At 33.9% G+C, this 16,747-nt stretch overlaps 1 protein-coding gene across 1 annotated transcript; it reads right to left on the bottom strand.

Annotated features, from left to right (window-relative positions):
• Nucleotides 1–1,727: 1,727 nt before the first annotated feature.
• LOC109216691 lies at nt 1,728–2,956 on the bottom strand. Its single transcript, XM_019380876.1, has 2 exons — nt 2,294–2,956; nt 1,728–2,196 (listed from the first exon to the last, which is right to left on the bottom strand). The coding sequence occupies exons 1-2, from the start codon at nt 2,688–2,690 to the stop codon at nt 2,012–2,014; spliced, it is 582 nt and encodes a 193-aa protein (XP_019236421.1). The 5' UTR covers nt 2,691–2,956; the 3' UTR covers nt 1,728–2,011.
• Between the last annotated feature and the right edge of the window lie 13,791 nt (nt 2,957–16,747).

The following is a 16,747-nucleotide window of genomic DNA, read 5'->3' as shown; positions in this document are numbered from 1 at the left end:
AATATTCGTTGATGAAACAGACACTAAACTGAAAATACTCAGGCCAAAGAAAACCACCAAACAACAGAAAGGAAAGGAAAAAAAGTTTAAAAAAATTAGAAAGGAAGGAAGGCAATGAAAGAAGAAACAGAAAAGAAGGGGCAATTAAAAGAAATGAGAAAAGGAGGTATAAGTATATTATTATTTATTGTAATTATGAAGTTTCAATTTTTGAGTTGTAATCTTCTCAAACTTGTTATTCAGAAATGAAAAGGAATTTTAAGAAATTTAGAGTGAATTAAGCAAGCTTGAAGAAAATAAGGCTATCTAAGGCACTGGGTTACTTGAAATGTTCATTTGCACTGTAATTCGCAAATTGTTTGCAAGTGCCCATTCACGAAAAACTGAAAAATCGCGCGAAATCAAAAATTAAAAATCAAATCAAATTGACTTCATAATCGGATTAATTGTTTGGTCTAGTTTGTTCAAAATTATATTTTAGAAAATCAACACGTATTATTTAGTTTCATTTGATAATAAACAAAAAAATTGAACTAAACCAGAAAAATTAAAAAGTTCCTAAAAGATGTTTATAGGAGCTTTAAAATAATTATCTTTTTTTTTTTAATCAAAATTAAATGGCTGACAACTCTAGTCATCTTTTTAGGAACATCTTTACGGAAAAAAATAAATTAGAAATAGCCAAATTTACAACTGGTAATTAAAAAATAGTCATAATTTCAAACTTAACCGAAATTTAGCTACTTTTTCATATAAAGATAAAATCTGAACAAAAATACTCTTAAAAATCCAGAAAATTCCAGCATAATATGCTGCAGTTACATGTGAGATTCCAGCATAATGTGCTGGAGTCCAGCACATTATGCTGGAAGTTTAAATGCAGGAGCTCCATAATCCAACATATTATGCTGGAACTTTCCGTGTGTTGGAGTTACAACATAATATGCTGGAAGTTTAACGCAGGAACTCCATAATCCAGCATATTATGCTGGAACTTTCTGTGTTTGAGCAAAATAGTGATTCTTTCTCAATAACTTTGCAAAACACTGACTATTTTTTGATTACCAATCCGAAAATTGGCGTTTTCACCATCTTTACGCATTCGTGTCACCTTGTGGAAGTTTCCGTCTGTTTATACATTTGGCTCTGATTGATACATGGTGTAGGTTTATTCATTTTGTTTTATTATACTCCCCTTTCTGTTAGAGTCCAAATAGCATACACAGCCATAAAATGAGTCAAATTTGGTAGACTTTCAGCCACTAGCTAACGCAAGGTATCAATGGACACCAACATTCCAACGCCTATTAATTAAGAAGCACCAATGTACAACTGTCACTGTTTCATTTTCCCTACTATTATAGGAGATACTAATAGACTAGAGGCCCTTCCCTCCTTGTGGCTGTGAATTAAATGGATAAAGAATGAAATCAATACAATAATTCAACTAATAGCTCGAAACCAATAAAAGGCAAAAAATCGAAGTCAAGAGCCTTATGTCGAGTTTTCCAAAATTCTTGATAAGGTTATTGAATTTGTCTCAAGCAGTAGAGGAGCCACATATATTCAAGATCATCGAAAAATAATATTGTGTAACTTAATAATTTTGTGTGTATATACATACAATATATATTAACACACATTTCCTTCTTCGTGAATTTACTTTTTATATTTTAACCTCAAAATCCTGCTCTGCCAAGATGGTACCATATTGCAAGACCAAGGTCGAAAGGAAAATAATTGACCTTAAATAAGTGTATAACGTGCAAACATATAAAAGACAGTCCCAAGGAACATAAATAAATCTATATTACTCTACAAAGATTTTAAATCCAATAGGTAAAAGTTATTCTAAATTTTGAGGTGGTCTTAAATATTAATTAATCACCTCCCTAACTTTAACCTATAGTATAATATGATCTATACAATAATCTCGAACTTCTAGTGCCAAACTACATCGAGCTGCCCTAATTAAAAAAAAATACTATTAATCCAGGCTGTGAATTTTTTCTCACAGCAAGAAATCCATGAATTTGAGCCAAGGCAAGGTTATCTTCGTAACAGTAGCTGTATCAGCTTGCTTTGCACAGCTAGAAGACGACGTCATTACGGCACCTTCCACAGCATTTGACTTTTTTGGGCACAAAAAGAAATTCCTTGAACCTAATCCCATCAGCTTCTCCTCCCTGTCCAAACCTGGGCCCACATTCAAAAAAATGAAAATATAAGTTTTTTGTTATCCAATCAAGAGCCATAAAATTTACAAACATTCAATCAAACGGCTCTTACTCACTTTCTAAACTAAACTGCGAGTAATGAAGATCGTAATCGGCAGGATTGCCGGAGGTAAGTACCGGCCGCCGTCCTTCCTTCGTGTACTGTCGGATAGTGGCGGCGATAAGGTCCTGAACCGTCGATTCTACCGATATTAAAACATGTACAGGACCGAGACTCCTCTGAATTGTCACGTTCAGCAATAACTTCGTCAACTTCAGCCGGTCCTTCACTTCGGGCGACGTTCCGGCAGCAAGCCTACTGGCGGATAGCAAATCCGGTACTGTTCGAGGCCTTCGCAGCAGCTCCGTCGTGCTCTCTGAACTCTGTCCGTGAAACGACATGGATTTCTCGGATAACTTTCCTTTTCGATTCTTCTCGTCAGAACCTTTCCGGTGACTTCTCGGAGAAGGCATTATAGTCTCGTATGAATATCTCTAATAAATCTATATGTAAGTGTAGATTTTTTTGTTGATTTTTTTTCGGGTTACCTGATTCGGCGGTAGCGGAAGAATCTGGGGCGAGGGAAGCTGAGAGCAGGCACAGAGAGGTGGCTCTCAGTTTCTCGGTGAACGGACATAACCAGCGTGGTAGAATTTAGATGAACTAGAGGGGCTAATATGAAAATGAGCTAAACTAGCATTGACGAAAAGAATGAAGAAACTGGAGGGGAGGTATACTCCTATTTATATGGGGGATTTTTGTGGATGAAGATAAGAAGGTATATTACAGAAGCCCCTGATCTTTTTATTATTGGTCGAACCGATAACCGGTAATTACAGTTAATAGGGACAAAAGAATTGCAATTAAAAGAAAGAAATGTCACCGGTGATAACAAGTTGTCGGTTCCTGTTTGATTAATTTTAGGGAAAATTTCATATAAGAACAACTGGGCTCCCACTTTTTAATTTTATAGCTCATATTTCAATTTACAACCAACTAGCCCAAAAATAATAGGCTAAGATTTAACATCCAACTCCAATAGGTTCTCAAAATTACTCCATCCGTTCCAATTTATGTGAACCTGTTTCCTTTTTGGTCCGTTCAAAAAAGAATGACCCCTTTCTAAATTTAGAAACAATTTAGCTTAAACTTCCAATTCTACCCTTAATGAGAAGCTTTTATAACAATACAAATACTCTGGACCCTTTTTGACTTGCTTAGGACCACAAATTCCAAAAGTCTTCATTTTTCTTAAACTTCATGCCCACTCAAACAGGTTCACATAAATTGGAACGGAGGGAGTACTATTTAATTTTTAAAAAAGATTGCTCGAGCTTTTAAGTTAATTTTCGAATCAGTAACTATGACCCAAATATTAGTTCAACAAACCAAATCCATTTGAGTGGTGAAAATTAAATTTTTAACAAGCTTAAATATGTGAGTTTAAATTTTGAATTTGATTTTGTGAGAAATTTGGAGTGCGTGTTATTTAGACTTGTTAGAAATAGTATAAGGAGGTTGTATAAAAAATTTGAAGTCATTTAATGGAGATTTGGACTGGTTTTGAAAAAGAATTGCAACTGAAAATCGTGGAAGAAGTTCGTCTACAGACGCTTGTATAAAGGTGCATAATAGTGTATAAGATGTGTTTAACACTCATATACACTATTATACAAGATTATACATAATCATACAAAAAACTGACTTCTTATTTTTCCTTGCGTCTTTTCTGAAATTTAACTCAAATCTACTCCAAATCACTTCAAATTTAAATTTTTAACTCCTTTTGATATTTTCAATCAATTGGACAACACCCAATCCAAACAACTAACAAACTCAAAAATTCCTACTTTTGAAAAAACAAAGCTTTGAATGTCCTTCAATGGTGGACTTCTACTCTTCAATTTTTTTACATTGACATAGGGGGAGAAGCAGTAATGGCGGACGGCCCCTTGAAGCATATGTAAAAGATGTGAGAAGAAGAGAGAGTGAAAGCAATGGTTGTGAAAACACAGATTTAACTCCATAGCTTTAGAAGCATTGGTTGTAAGAACACAGATTTTAAATTTGCAAGAGCTACTATTTTCGATATATGTACAATATGGGCTAGGTCGGGTAAACTTAAAAACACGAGCAATTTTTTGTTATGATGTGAAGTCATGTGTATTTTCTTGTAATTCTTTCTACGCCTCAGAAGTTTGCTTTCAGTTATCACTTGTTTGGCTGCCAATTTGGTCTAATGTCATCTCAATTGTTCTTAATTAAAATCAAAATGATATTAAGAGCCCGTTTGGATATAAGAAATTTTTCTCTTTTTTCCAATATTTTTTCACCTTTTTCCGAAATCAGCGTTTGTTCATAAAATTTCCAATTTTCAATTGAAGATGCATTTTGGAAATTTTCAAAAATTTGAAAAACTCCAAGAAACTGTTTTTCAAAATTTTCACTCAAATCACTCAAAAAAATTAAAAAACAACCCAAAACTATATTCATGTCCAAAACAACTATAATTTTCAAATATCATTTTCACTTGAATACTCACATTTTTTTAAAAAGACAAAAAATTCACAGCATGGTTTCATTCTTCTAATTTTCGATCTCAACTGGATATCTACTTTTATATTATTAGAAATTAGATAAATGATAAGTATTAGAGATTTACAAATTTTTTTTATAATTAAAAAATGTTTAAACTATATATTAAAATGTTGGGATTAAAAAGAACGTTTGTCACTTTGTCTTTCAATTAATAATGTCACGAATGTATTTCAAAAGAGAATACTACTATCAATTTATTAGCTCTTTTGTCTATAATATAACAGTAAATTTTAACGACAACTGATAATGTACGTCAGGAGGTGGGGAAGATCCTTCAAAACTGATAGTAGGAGCTAATCTACATTGGGTATTTTTTAATAACATTTTACTTGTTTTTTTAAAGTTAAAATAAAGAATCTACATTATGTGTTATTTATACCAAATCAATTTATTTTATTATAGTTAAATGATTTGATTAAAAATAAAATTAATTAATCACGATCAAATAATAAGAGCAAAAAGCAAAACATATATTTTATTTTTATTAATTTGATGTAAATATTCGGTGCAGATAAATTTTTATGCCGCGAGAATCCTTCTACACAAGACTCTCGCATCACTATGGCCGGCTTTTGTCCATGTTCGACTAGTCAATCTCACAGTTTGGCAGGTTTATACTATTACACGAGCAAAATCAGCCTATTTGAAGGTGACACGTGGTAAACGCCGGCAGTGCTTCGCGAGAGTACTAACGGTTTTATGGTGTAAAATCAGTTTTGGCGGCTTTGTGGTCCACTGAATTAAAGACACATATGTCAAGGTGGTGACTGTGCAGCTTTAAGACATTTCCAGTTTGGCATTAAGAATTATTTCAGTAATCTTTGTGGGCGTTTGGACATAAGAATTGTAAAATTTCAATAAAAAGGTACAAAAAAACTCAAGTAAAAATGATATTTAAAAATTAAAATTATATTTGGACATGAATATAATTTTGGGTTATTTTTGAAGTTTGTGAGTGATTTGGGTGAAAATTTTGAAAAGCAGTTTTTTGGAGTTTTTCAAATTTTTTAAAAATTTAAAAATTCATCTTCAAGTGAAAATTGGATTATGACCCAACACTGATTTTGAAAAAAGAGATTTTTACATTCCTATGCCACATAGGAAACCTTATTACACCTCAATGTTTAAGGTTTGATTTAATTACACTTAGTATACCAAATTACCAATCTTATACCATACTTAATTAAGGGTCTAATTAATGGGCAGTTTTTACTCCTTAATTAAAGGTGTCCATATATCCCACGTTTCTCTATCCCCCTAATTCCTAAGACCTGCGCCGTTTTTCCCCTCCCCTTTCTTCCTCTTCTCCATTCCTTCTTCTTCTCAAAAAATACAGAGATGGAAATTGCAATTTTTGTTACGTACGAAATAGCAGGGCCCACGCTTTCCTATTTCTTTTCGGATTCAAAATCATATTCTTATGGTTTTACGACATAGAGCTACTGTCTTTTTTGGTATGTAAGCAAAAGCAATCTAGGGCTCTCAATTTTTCCGTTGGAGAAGAGACGCATAAGCCCAGCCTCAGGCGTGTCAAATGTTGATGTCCATCTCAAAATTCTATACAATATTTACCTTTAAATCACCCTTGAAACCAATCAATCCCCTACCCCTTTTTCTGACTTTGATTCAAAGATTCAACTTTTAAAGACTAAGCTTCACCCTGAAACCTTAAATTGATTTGTAGTTTTTTTTTGTAGAAATTTTGTAGGTGAAGAGAAAATTTTGTAGTCAACATTTTTTTCAACATAAATTGTAGTTTAATTGTAGTATAAATATAGTAACTTTGTAGATACTCTTAAAAATAATACAGCTTTATACAATACTTAAACTGATTTGTAGTTTATTTGTAGTTTTTTTTTGAAGAAATTTTGTAGATGAAAAGAAAATTTTGTAGTCAATATTTTTTTTCAACATAGATTGTAGTTTAATTGTAGTATAAATGTAGTAATTTTGTAGATACTCTTAAAAATAGTACAGCTTTATACAATGCTAAAACTGATTTGTAGTTTATTTGTAGAAATTTTGTAGATGAAGAGAAAATTTTATAGTCAATTTTTTTTTCCAACATAGATCGTAGTTTAATTGTAGTATAAATGTAGTAATTTTATAGATATCCTTAAAAACAATACTGTTTTATACATACTTAAACTGATTTGTAGTTTATTTGTAGATAAATGTAGGAATTTTATAGATATTAACATAAAATCAGACTTTCATAGAATTTGTAACATAACAATTTTAATCAGCTCCCTCTAATTCCTAAGACCAGCGCCGTTTTCCCCCTCCCATTTCTTCCTCTTCTCCATTCCTTCTTCTTCTCAAAAAATACAGAGATGAGACCTATTTTTTATAATCAGATTTTTTCCATTCAATTGTAGCATGATTGGGATTTTGGACATGATTGAGTGTTGTTGCTGAGGTATTGTTCTATATTTTATTGTTTTTTTGATTTGTGGATTGAGAAAAAAAAGATGAAGAACAGAGTATCGGCAGTATTGGCTTCTACAATTTGACTTGATTTTGTTGAATAACTGGTCGCCTTTTTGATGTCTGGATTGAGGAAGAAACTCGACGAACTGATTTCTACAATTTGATTTCAGTTTGTTGAAGCTTTTCGTCTTTTTTTTTTGAATTACGAAAAAAATTCGGGAGAGATCAGATAAAGGATTTGCGTTCAAATTTGAACTGAAGGTCGCTAAATCAATTAGGATATTCTTTTCCTGATTTTTAGCGCGCCAAATTAGGAAGATTCAGCTACTATTAATTACTAATTAATGAATGGTATAAAAATTGTAGAAAAACAGTGCACATGTCGGGTAATTTACAAAATATGCACATATTTGATAATAAAGTTTCATATATGGTATAGGAAAGAAAAAACCCCTTGAAAAAAAGTAAAAACAATTTGGAAAAAAATGAAAAAAATTCTTATGTCCAAACGGGCCTTTTGTCCATCAATCTTTGCAAATTTATGAAATTTAATAGGAGAATTAGAAGTACTGTGTAATATTAAAAAAATTGTTTGAAAAGTATTTTAAATTGAAATGAGTTTCACACATATAGTTTTCATTTTTCAAGTAAAAGACAACTTCAACTTTCATTTTTTCTTTTACCTTCAACCAAATTTTGTCTAAAGGCCTACTTAGATGGCCATGATAAGTGTTGTATGTAATAGTAGCACACCGCTAGTTAGAAAAAAGATAAACAAAAAAGTAAAATCGCGCGCACCTCAACTAATTTTATGGAATATTTGCTACCTCCCACCAGAAAGGTCAATGTTTTAATAATTATATCTTGTGCAAGTTACAGATAAAATATTCATTAGATATAGATATACGTTCATCACGAATTATTAAGGTTGATCCTTTGAATCTTTTCCATCTGATTCGACTAAATCTTAAATAAATTGATTAGTAAAAACTATTCTCACGACAAGTTCAATGTTCTATTATTTTCTTTATTTGTTGCCCGAACCTAATCTTTTTCATCTTATGTACAAGTTACCAAATGAAATAGTCAAAAGAAAACGGGAATTTTTTTATAAAAGTATTTATAAAAGGGAAAGGAAAAGAATATTAAAGAGTTTCTCACACGAGACTTTCATTTTACTTGGATACAATCTTGAATGTTCTCCATTTGACTGGATTCTGCTGTTTATCCATTATTGTTCAATCATTAAATAAAAAAAAGAACTATTATTTAATCGAATGTTGTTTACAAATTATATTCCCGTTTCAGTTTATGTGAATCTATTTTCTTTTTGCTTGTTCCAAGAAACATAACCCTTTTTTAAATTTAGAAACAATTTAACTTGAACTTCCAATTCTACCCTTAAAGAGGAACTTTTATAGCCATACAAATACTCTAGTATATTTAACACCACAAATTTCAAAAAATTATAGCGACATAAATATTATGACTAGGGGTGTACATGGACCGGGTTGGTTCGGTTTTTATAAAAACCAAACCAAACCAACTATATCGGTTTGGATTGATTTGGTTTGTACACCCCTAATTGTGACTTGTTTAGGTCCGTAAGTTTTAAATGTCTTCATTTTTTTCTTAAACTCCGTGGTCAGTTAATGATAAACGGCCAAAAAGGCATATTTTTCGGTGTACTTTCATCTCATAACTTGTGCGGTTACGGTAGGTTACATGAGTTTTTTTGGTAGTGAATTATGCTCATTACGTGAATTCTTATGTGTAGGAGCAAGTTGGATGAAATGTGAGCAAGCGAAGTTGATTCGGGACCAAAAGACAAAAGAAGGACTTTGCTCGTTCACTCTCGTGTGCACACGAGGAAGTGAACGAGCTACTGAGGAAAAGCTTGAAAAAAAAAAACAGCGAAGTATTCCAAAAAGGCATGGAAGTGTACGAGAGACCTAGAAGAAAAAGAAAAGAACTTTGCTCATTTACTCTCGCGTGCACACGAAAGAGTGAACGAGCTAACCTAAAAAGATTGTTTCGAAGTGGGCTTGTATTATTTCACCCATGCTAACCCTATCCTATATAAATAGTCTAAAATCACTTTTGTGGGGGGAGACGTGACTTGTGAAAGGAGGACGTTTTTGGAGAGTGACTTTTGACAGACTTTTGACCTAGGGAGAGCACGGAGCCGCCGTGGAGGCCGAAATTCATCAGATTCTATCTTTCTTCCATATCTTTACGTTTCTTTGGATGAATTGTTGTTTTGCTACCGTGTCTATGTGAAGCTAAACTTCGCATTCTAGAGTTGTGGTTACCATGAATATTGAAGTTTATTAACTACATTACCGTTAATTCGAGTTATCATCTTTGGGTTTTTCTCTAATTCTGTGCATAATTGCTTAATTGTTTGGCCAGCAGTTGACTTCTATTTGCTATCTATGGTATGCTTGGGAAAGCCATGTTTAGATTAGAGTAGAATTAGAGAGAGCTTGTTTGTGAACCCGTGGCTCGGGGAAAGATTTCGCAGTTAGGATAGGAATATACCTCTAACAGTCTTGCTTAGTTGAATACCGTATTATATTCGTTCATGATAGATTCAAGACCATAGGAATATATGGTTGATATATTATGGATAGACGAATAGTATTGTGGGAACATCCTATGAAAATAAATGATCTGGTCAACTAGCAATCATAGATAATTCGGATTAACAGGTGTAATTACGAACTCAATAAGATTGACAAACCGACCACAACCCTGAAATCTATATCTCCCTTGGTTACGTATTTAAATTTCACAATAGTAATAGTAAAATCAAACTTTTGATTATCTTGACATTAAATTGATTTTAGTTTTCTTAGTTAACGGTTAATCTAAGTTTCTGTGGGTTCGACATCCAACTTTTGAGTCACTTTATTACTTTACGGCCACGTATACTTGCGTGTACCTGGGGAAACAACAAGTTTTTGGCGCCGTTGACGGGGACATAGTTATTGATTGTTAATCTCAGTTTAGCTTTTAGTTAATTTTTGTTCAAGTTTTTAATTTTCTTATTTAGTTAGTATTTTATTTTCTTATTTTGACATGACATCTTGGAATGAAAATTGTTTGAATGATGATTATTCTTACTTTAATGATACTTGTCCATATTATGGAGGACCCCACTGGTGGAAAAATTATCAGAATGTTCCCAGGAGCGGGTAGTCGCACAATCTCAATCCTATGAGTGGAATATTTGTAACATGTGTGGTGGTCAAGGTGGCCATTGGGATGGTTGTCCTAATTCTTTATATCCGTATCCGAACCCTTATTATGATCTTTCTAATAATGTTTGTGAATTTGATCGGATCAACGATATGGAAGATATTGAACATGATGCTCAGACAATGGACATGATGAGGCAAATAATGGAGCAAACTCAATTTTTAATGGAGCAAACTCAAGAACGTCGAAAAGAGATGGAAGATCTCAAGGCAACAATGAAGAGAATGAAGGCCAAAGTAGAAGAATGGGTTGAAACATCTAATGATCAACAAGTTGCAGACTTAGTTGATAGTCAGGAAGAGCCTAAAATTGGACAAGAGAGTGAGTTCCAGCCAGAGACAACTTTCAAGGAAGAGGAGATTTTGAGCCAAACTTGGCTAATGAAACAAGCTGAAAGATTAGAAATATATGAGGCTCAACGTGAGAAACTTACAGATGGGATAAAAGACTTAATAGAAGGAGGAGTTGAACTAGAACAAGAGATCGAAAAATTTGGTACTGATATTCACGACTTGGAAGCTCAATTGAATGCAAAGGTTGTCGCATCTAATGCCCAACAAAATAGTTCTGAATTGTGTAAAACTGAAAAGGAGCTTATACGCCTAATTGAGGAGCTAAAAGTGGAGAGTCAATCATTCGACCATACTTTTATTGATAATGTCCGTGCTAAGGAAAGCACTCTAGAGTCATGTGAGGAAGTAGATAATATTATATTTGAAGACTCTAGTGTGTGTACATATGAGGATGTAAATAATGATGCAATTCTAGAGTTGGGGCGTACTGGTCCTCATTCCATCCATTTTGCAACATTGTGTTTGGATGATGATATGGGAATTGAGTCATTCGAGCCTTTGGAGGAGCCAACGGACGAGGAACAATGTGCTTACATTCTGGAATTTATTGTGCCAGAGAGAAAGAATTACATACCTCATCTGACGGCCAAGAAGTGTAGAATGCAAAATTGGTTACTTGGCCAAATTATATTTGTCCCACCACCTCGCGAGCATAGAAAAAAGCTTGAAGACAAATTGGGGGCTCAATTCATAAGTTTGAGATGGAGAAAAAAAGTGGTTCAAGTCGTATCGCGATGTTAAATCAAGCACTTGTTTTGAGGCAACCCAACTTTACTGCTTTCTTTTATTATTATTTTTATTATATTATTTTTGTAGTCTGTTTGTATATTGTAGGATTATAAGCATAGGAAGCAAAGCCGTTGGAAGAGTGCAAAAGCGAGCTAGATGGTGAGAACTAAGTGTGGGGTGCCCACACAAAGGACCATGATTGGGGGACGTCTAAGTACCCCGTGAGCCGCAATTGCTTCGGCCTTTGGCCTTTCAGGAAGTCTCTTGTCCACCCTTGTTTGTGTTTTGCTTTATTTGTGCATTGGGGACACTGCACTCTTTTAAGTATGGTATGGGAGAATTTCTCTAGATAATTAGTAGTAGTGTGTTAGAAAAATGTTAACTTAGAAAAATCACTATATATTAACTCCACACTTATGTCAAACCATAACTCCACCTTCATATCACTGTATATTAACTCCATACTTCTTTAAGCACAATTACATCAAGAGTCACCACTATCAAGGATTATTTTTCACACAATACAACTACTCTTTTTTCTAGTCAAGTGGCTCTTACTTTTTCAAAACAGTGCACCTTTCTCCTTATTTCATTGGTTCTACTCAAACGCCAAACCAACACCCCACACTTTAACTTTTACAAAGTTCATTACAATTCAAGTGCTCATGAAAGGTGAATAGGTTCAAATAGATGGTTAATTCAAACAAATGGGTAAGACTTGTAATGTGGTTGCCAAAGAAACATGATTACAGGCTTAAAGGGTTAACTACGATACATAATAATTAGACGGGTAAAATATATATANCATCTCATAACTTGTGCGGTTACGGTAGGTTACATGAGTTTTTTTGGTAGTGAATTATGCTCATTACGTGAATTCTTATGTGTAGGAGCAAGTTGGATGAAATGTGAGCAAGCGAAGTTGATTCGGGACCAAAAGACAAAAGAAGGACTTTGCTCGTTCACTCTCGTGTGCACACGAGGAAGTGAACGAGCTACTGAGGAAAAGCTTGAAAAAAAAAAACAGCGAAGTATTCCAAAAAGGCATGGAAGTGTACGAGAGACCTAGAAGAAAAAGAAAAGAACTTTGCTCATTTACTCTCGCGTGCACACGAAAGAGTGAACGAGCTAACCTAAAAAGATTGTTTCGAAGTGGGCTTGTATTATTTCACCCATGCTAACCCTATCCTATATAAATAGTCTAAAATCACTTTTGTGGGGGGAGGCGTGACTTGTGAAAGGAGGACATTTTTGGAGAGTGACTTTTGACAGACTTTTGACCTAGGGAGAGCATGGAACCGCCGTGGAGGCCGGAATTCATCAGATTCCATCTTTCTTCCATCGAACTTAGTAATCTTTACGTTTCTTTGGATGAATTATTATTTTGCTACCATGTCTATGTGGAGCTAAACTTCGCGTTCTAGGGTTGTGATTGTCATGAATATTGAAATTTATTAATTACATTACCGTCAATTCGAGTTATCATCTTTGCTTGTTTCTCTAATTCTGTGCATAATTGTTTAATTGGTTGGCCAGCAGTTGAGTTCTATTTACTATCTATGCTATGCTTGGGAAAGCCGTGTTTAGATTAGAGTAGAATTAGAGAGATCTTGTTTATGAACCCGTGGCTCGGGGAAGGATTTCGCGGTTAGGATAGGAATATACCTAAAAGTCTTGCTTAGTTGAATACCGTATTATATTCGTTCATGATAGATTTAAGACCATAGGAATATAGGGTTGTTATATTATGAATAGACGGATAGTATTGTGGGAACATGCTATTTATATAAATGATCCGGTCAACTAGCAATCACAGAAAATTCGGATTCTATATCTCCCTTGGTTACGTGTTTAAACTTCACAATAGTAGTTATAACAGAAAAATCAAACTTTTGATTATCTTGGACATTAAATTGATTTTAGTTTGCTTAGTTAACGGTTAAAAGTCTCTGTGGATTCGACATCCGACTTTGAGTCACTTTATTACTTGACGGCCACGTATAATTGCGTGTACTTGGGGAACCAACAGTCAATCAGGTTCACATAAATTGAAACAAAGAGAGAATAATTCTTGTTTTTCTAGTATTCTTTATAATTGGATTCTTGACATTGACATGCTATTACATAGTTGGTGACAATTATGATGTAATCATATGCATATGATTGTTTGTCGATGCTATTGTAATCAGTTTTCCATTTAACATTGAAGAGAAATTCTACAAAATAATCAGAAATACTATTAAAAGAAATTTAAGAAAACTAAAATACACTACAGAAAATGACCAATTTTTTTTCTTCCTAATTTACTTATCGGGGTTGAATGTAAACACAATAACTCTGGAGTTACAATCAACTCTTAATATCCAACCTACTAAAAATTATGTAGGATGTGTTTGGATAAACAACATGAAAAATTCAGAAATTAATTAGGTACATTACTTGTATTAGTAGTATGATGTGATTTAAATATTTAAAATTCTATGAATTGATTACCTCTTAAGGTGGATTAATTTAGGTCATATCCAAATCTTATCTTGTCGTGTTTCTATAAACGAATGCTCTAAAACCTATTGATAGGAATTGAAAGCGGGAGAAAGGAGATGTTCCATATGTGGTGAGTTGTATGAATAACTTTCAAATTTAATTCCAAAGTAAAGAAGAAAAAAAAAAAGAGATTATCATGGGAATATAATTAGAGTAGCAGTTTAACAACTTTATTTATACTCCTTCCACGCCATATTATATATCTTAAAGTTTCCGCGGACACATTAGAAAGACATTTAATAAATTTTAATCATGAGAATTTTATTTAAACTACATTTAATATCTTCCTTTATAAATATCTTATTTAAACAAATATTCCACTAATCCGAACAGAAAGGATAAATTTGAAGAAAACAAGAAACAACAAATAAAAAAAAAAATCAATTATAAGTGTAGGTATTCAATAACATGAGCGCAGCTGGTGCAGGTGAGTTCTGGGAAGGTTTGAGCCCAAAAATGCTAGGTGAAATTATTAAGGGGGTTTTGTTTGGTCTATAAGTTGTTAGGTAAAATTTGGCTGTTGAATATTCTCTAATTAGTACTCCTTCCGGTCCAAAATAAGTAATTTTTTGGCCTTTTTCTTGTGGTTCAAAATAAGTAATTTTTCCAAATTTCAAGAATGAATTAATTATTTTTTTCCTACATTGTCCTTGAGTAAATAGTATTGGAATATGTGTTAGGAGTGTTTATATGAGATAGTAAAAGTTAATATGGTCAATTCCATTGCTAATTAATGCTAAAAGGTGAATTTTTTAATCTGTGTGAAAACATCAAAAAATCACTTATTTTGAACCGGAGGGAGTAGCATTCAATTGGCTATGGACGTGACACTCAAAAATTATTACATCACTCCGTCCAAAACTCCCGATCTCAACTTGCCGTATTGTGCCAAATTTGCAATTGCCCGCCCACCCTTTTGTGACTTGTCCTTTCAGTTCCTGTAAAAGTGTGAAAAACAAGTCAAAAACTCTAAGTAAGCCGAATGACTTATAGCTTGTTTGATCAAGTTTCTAAAATTAGCTTATTTTGAAAAGGGTACTTGATCTCGCCCAACTATGCCTTATAAAAAGGATTAAGTGGTCGCTGCAAATATAATCCGGTTTACAAGTCCGGAGTCGAATCCCACAGAGAACTAAGGTTTAACTACAGCTGTTCACTATCACCAAGAAGACAAGCTTGAACAATTCCTAACTTATAGATATTAAGATTCTTGTGTTTAACTAATTAACTAATAAATTAAAATAGTAAATTAACAACTAACGATACTGAGGGTTAGAGAAAAGATTAAGGAGGTCTAGAGTTATGATTTCCCCAATTGTCGGAATCCTTCCCGCTATGTCTTCTATAATTTCGCATAAGTATTCTCTACCGATCATGAGCACTCTTATTACCGTAAATCTCTCCCGAGTAATTACGACAATTTACTAGACGCACTCTCCCGAGCTACGCTAGCTGGCTTTTAATACAGCTCACTTCAGATCGCACCCAAGGCTTCGTTATCCCTAATCCCACCTTTAAACCCTCGGTTATTGATCCCTCATATACTCTGGGAGTGATGTTGTTCAACAACTACCTAAATATGCACTCTCTCCCGAGTTATGCACACTAAATAGGCACAGCTAATTGAGGATCCTGTTAATTAACTACAATAAACACGTAGTTGAACAAATATAGAAAATACTACGGCTCAATTATATAAAAATAACAAGAATTTATCCTACAAAAAGTTCCATCAAAACCCTAGATAACAAATTAGCTATTCATAATAGCATGTAAAACTACAATACTAAAAGTCATAACCAACAATGAAAAATAGGAAGAGGAAGGAAAACTCGTAGAAGAATTCCTCGCCTTGCTCCTAGCGTGTTCTTGCCTCCAAGGGTGTTGTCTAACCCTAAAGCAGTGTCTCTCCGCCTCCTTAGGTCTAATTTGTGTCCAGAATATGTCCCCTTCTTGTTCTTGGCCGGCCTGCTTTGTTTAATATAGGGTTTAGGACTTAAAATCCCATGTTTTGCACTTTAGTCCCTGAAATTTTCGCTTCCTGCCGCGGTCCCAGCGCGGTCGCGGTCAAACCGCGGCCAAACATACTCTCTGATTCTTCAGTTGTCCGCGAGTACACTCTGCCGCGGTTCTGCCGCGGTCGCGGTGGAACCGCGATTTTTCACCCTGTTCCGTTCGAAATTTGAAAAAACGTAAAATATGAAAGTTGTAGCCCTTTGAGTTAGCTTTCCAACCATGTATTGTGGAGCCCAAATGGAGTTCCGAGCAAAAAGTTATGTCTATTTTACTAGACAGTGCGCAATATGCCTCCTCAAGTCTTCGTTCGTACTTAATTATCAAATTTGACCCCCGAACACGATCCCGGCTTAATTCCTTGAGCTTTTACTCAGACTTCAAAGCTTCAAATTACTTAAATTCATTCCATAACATCTATATAGCTCGGAATCACACCTACAAGGCATAAAACACACAATTAGTGCAAAACACTAGCGATTAAAGCTCAAACTCAATTAAAGTGCAGTAAATTCGAGTGTAATAAGCGACTAAAATATGCAATTATAGCCTATCATCAACACCCCACACTTAAACCATTGCTCGTCCTCGAGCAATCAAAC

Source organism: Nicotiana attenuata, unplaced genomic scaffold, assembly GCF_001879085.1.
Source record: "Nicotiana attenuata strain UT unplaced genomic scaffold, NIATTr2, whole genome shotgun sequence".
Taxonomy (NCBI): domain Eukaryota; kingdom Viridiplantae; phylum Streptophyta; class Magnoliopsida; order Solanales; family Solanaceae; genus Nicotiana; species Nicotiana attenuata.
The sequence above is the reverse complement of the archived record's forward strand: the minus strand, read 5'-3'. Positions and strand labels throughout refer to the sequence as shown.

Bases quoted from the DNA above. Each gene is read 5' to 3' on its own strand.
- LOC109216691 (XM_019380876.1), bottom strand. From the start codon at position 2,690: ATGCCTTCTCCGAGAAGTCACCGGAAAGGTTCTGACGAGAAGAATCGA. The intron at 2,197-2,293 runs GTGAGTAAGAGC...ATGTGGGCCCAG, and splicing joins CTCGCAGTTTAGTTTAGAAA to GTTTGGACAGGGAGGAGAAG.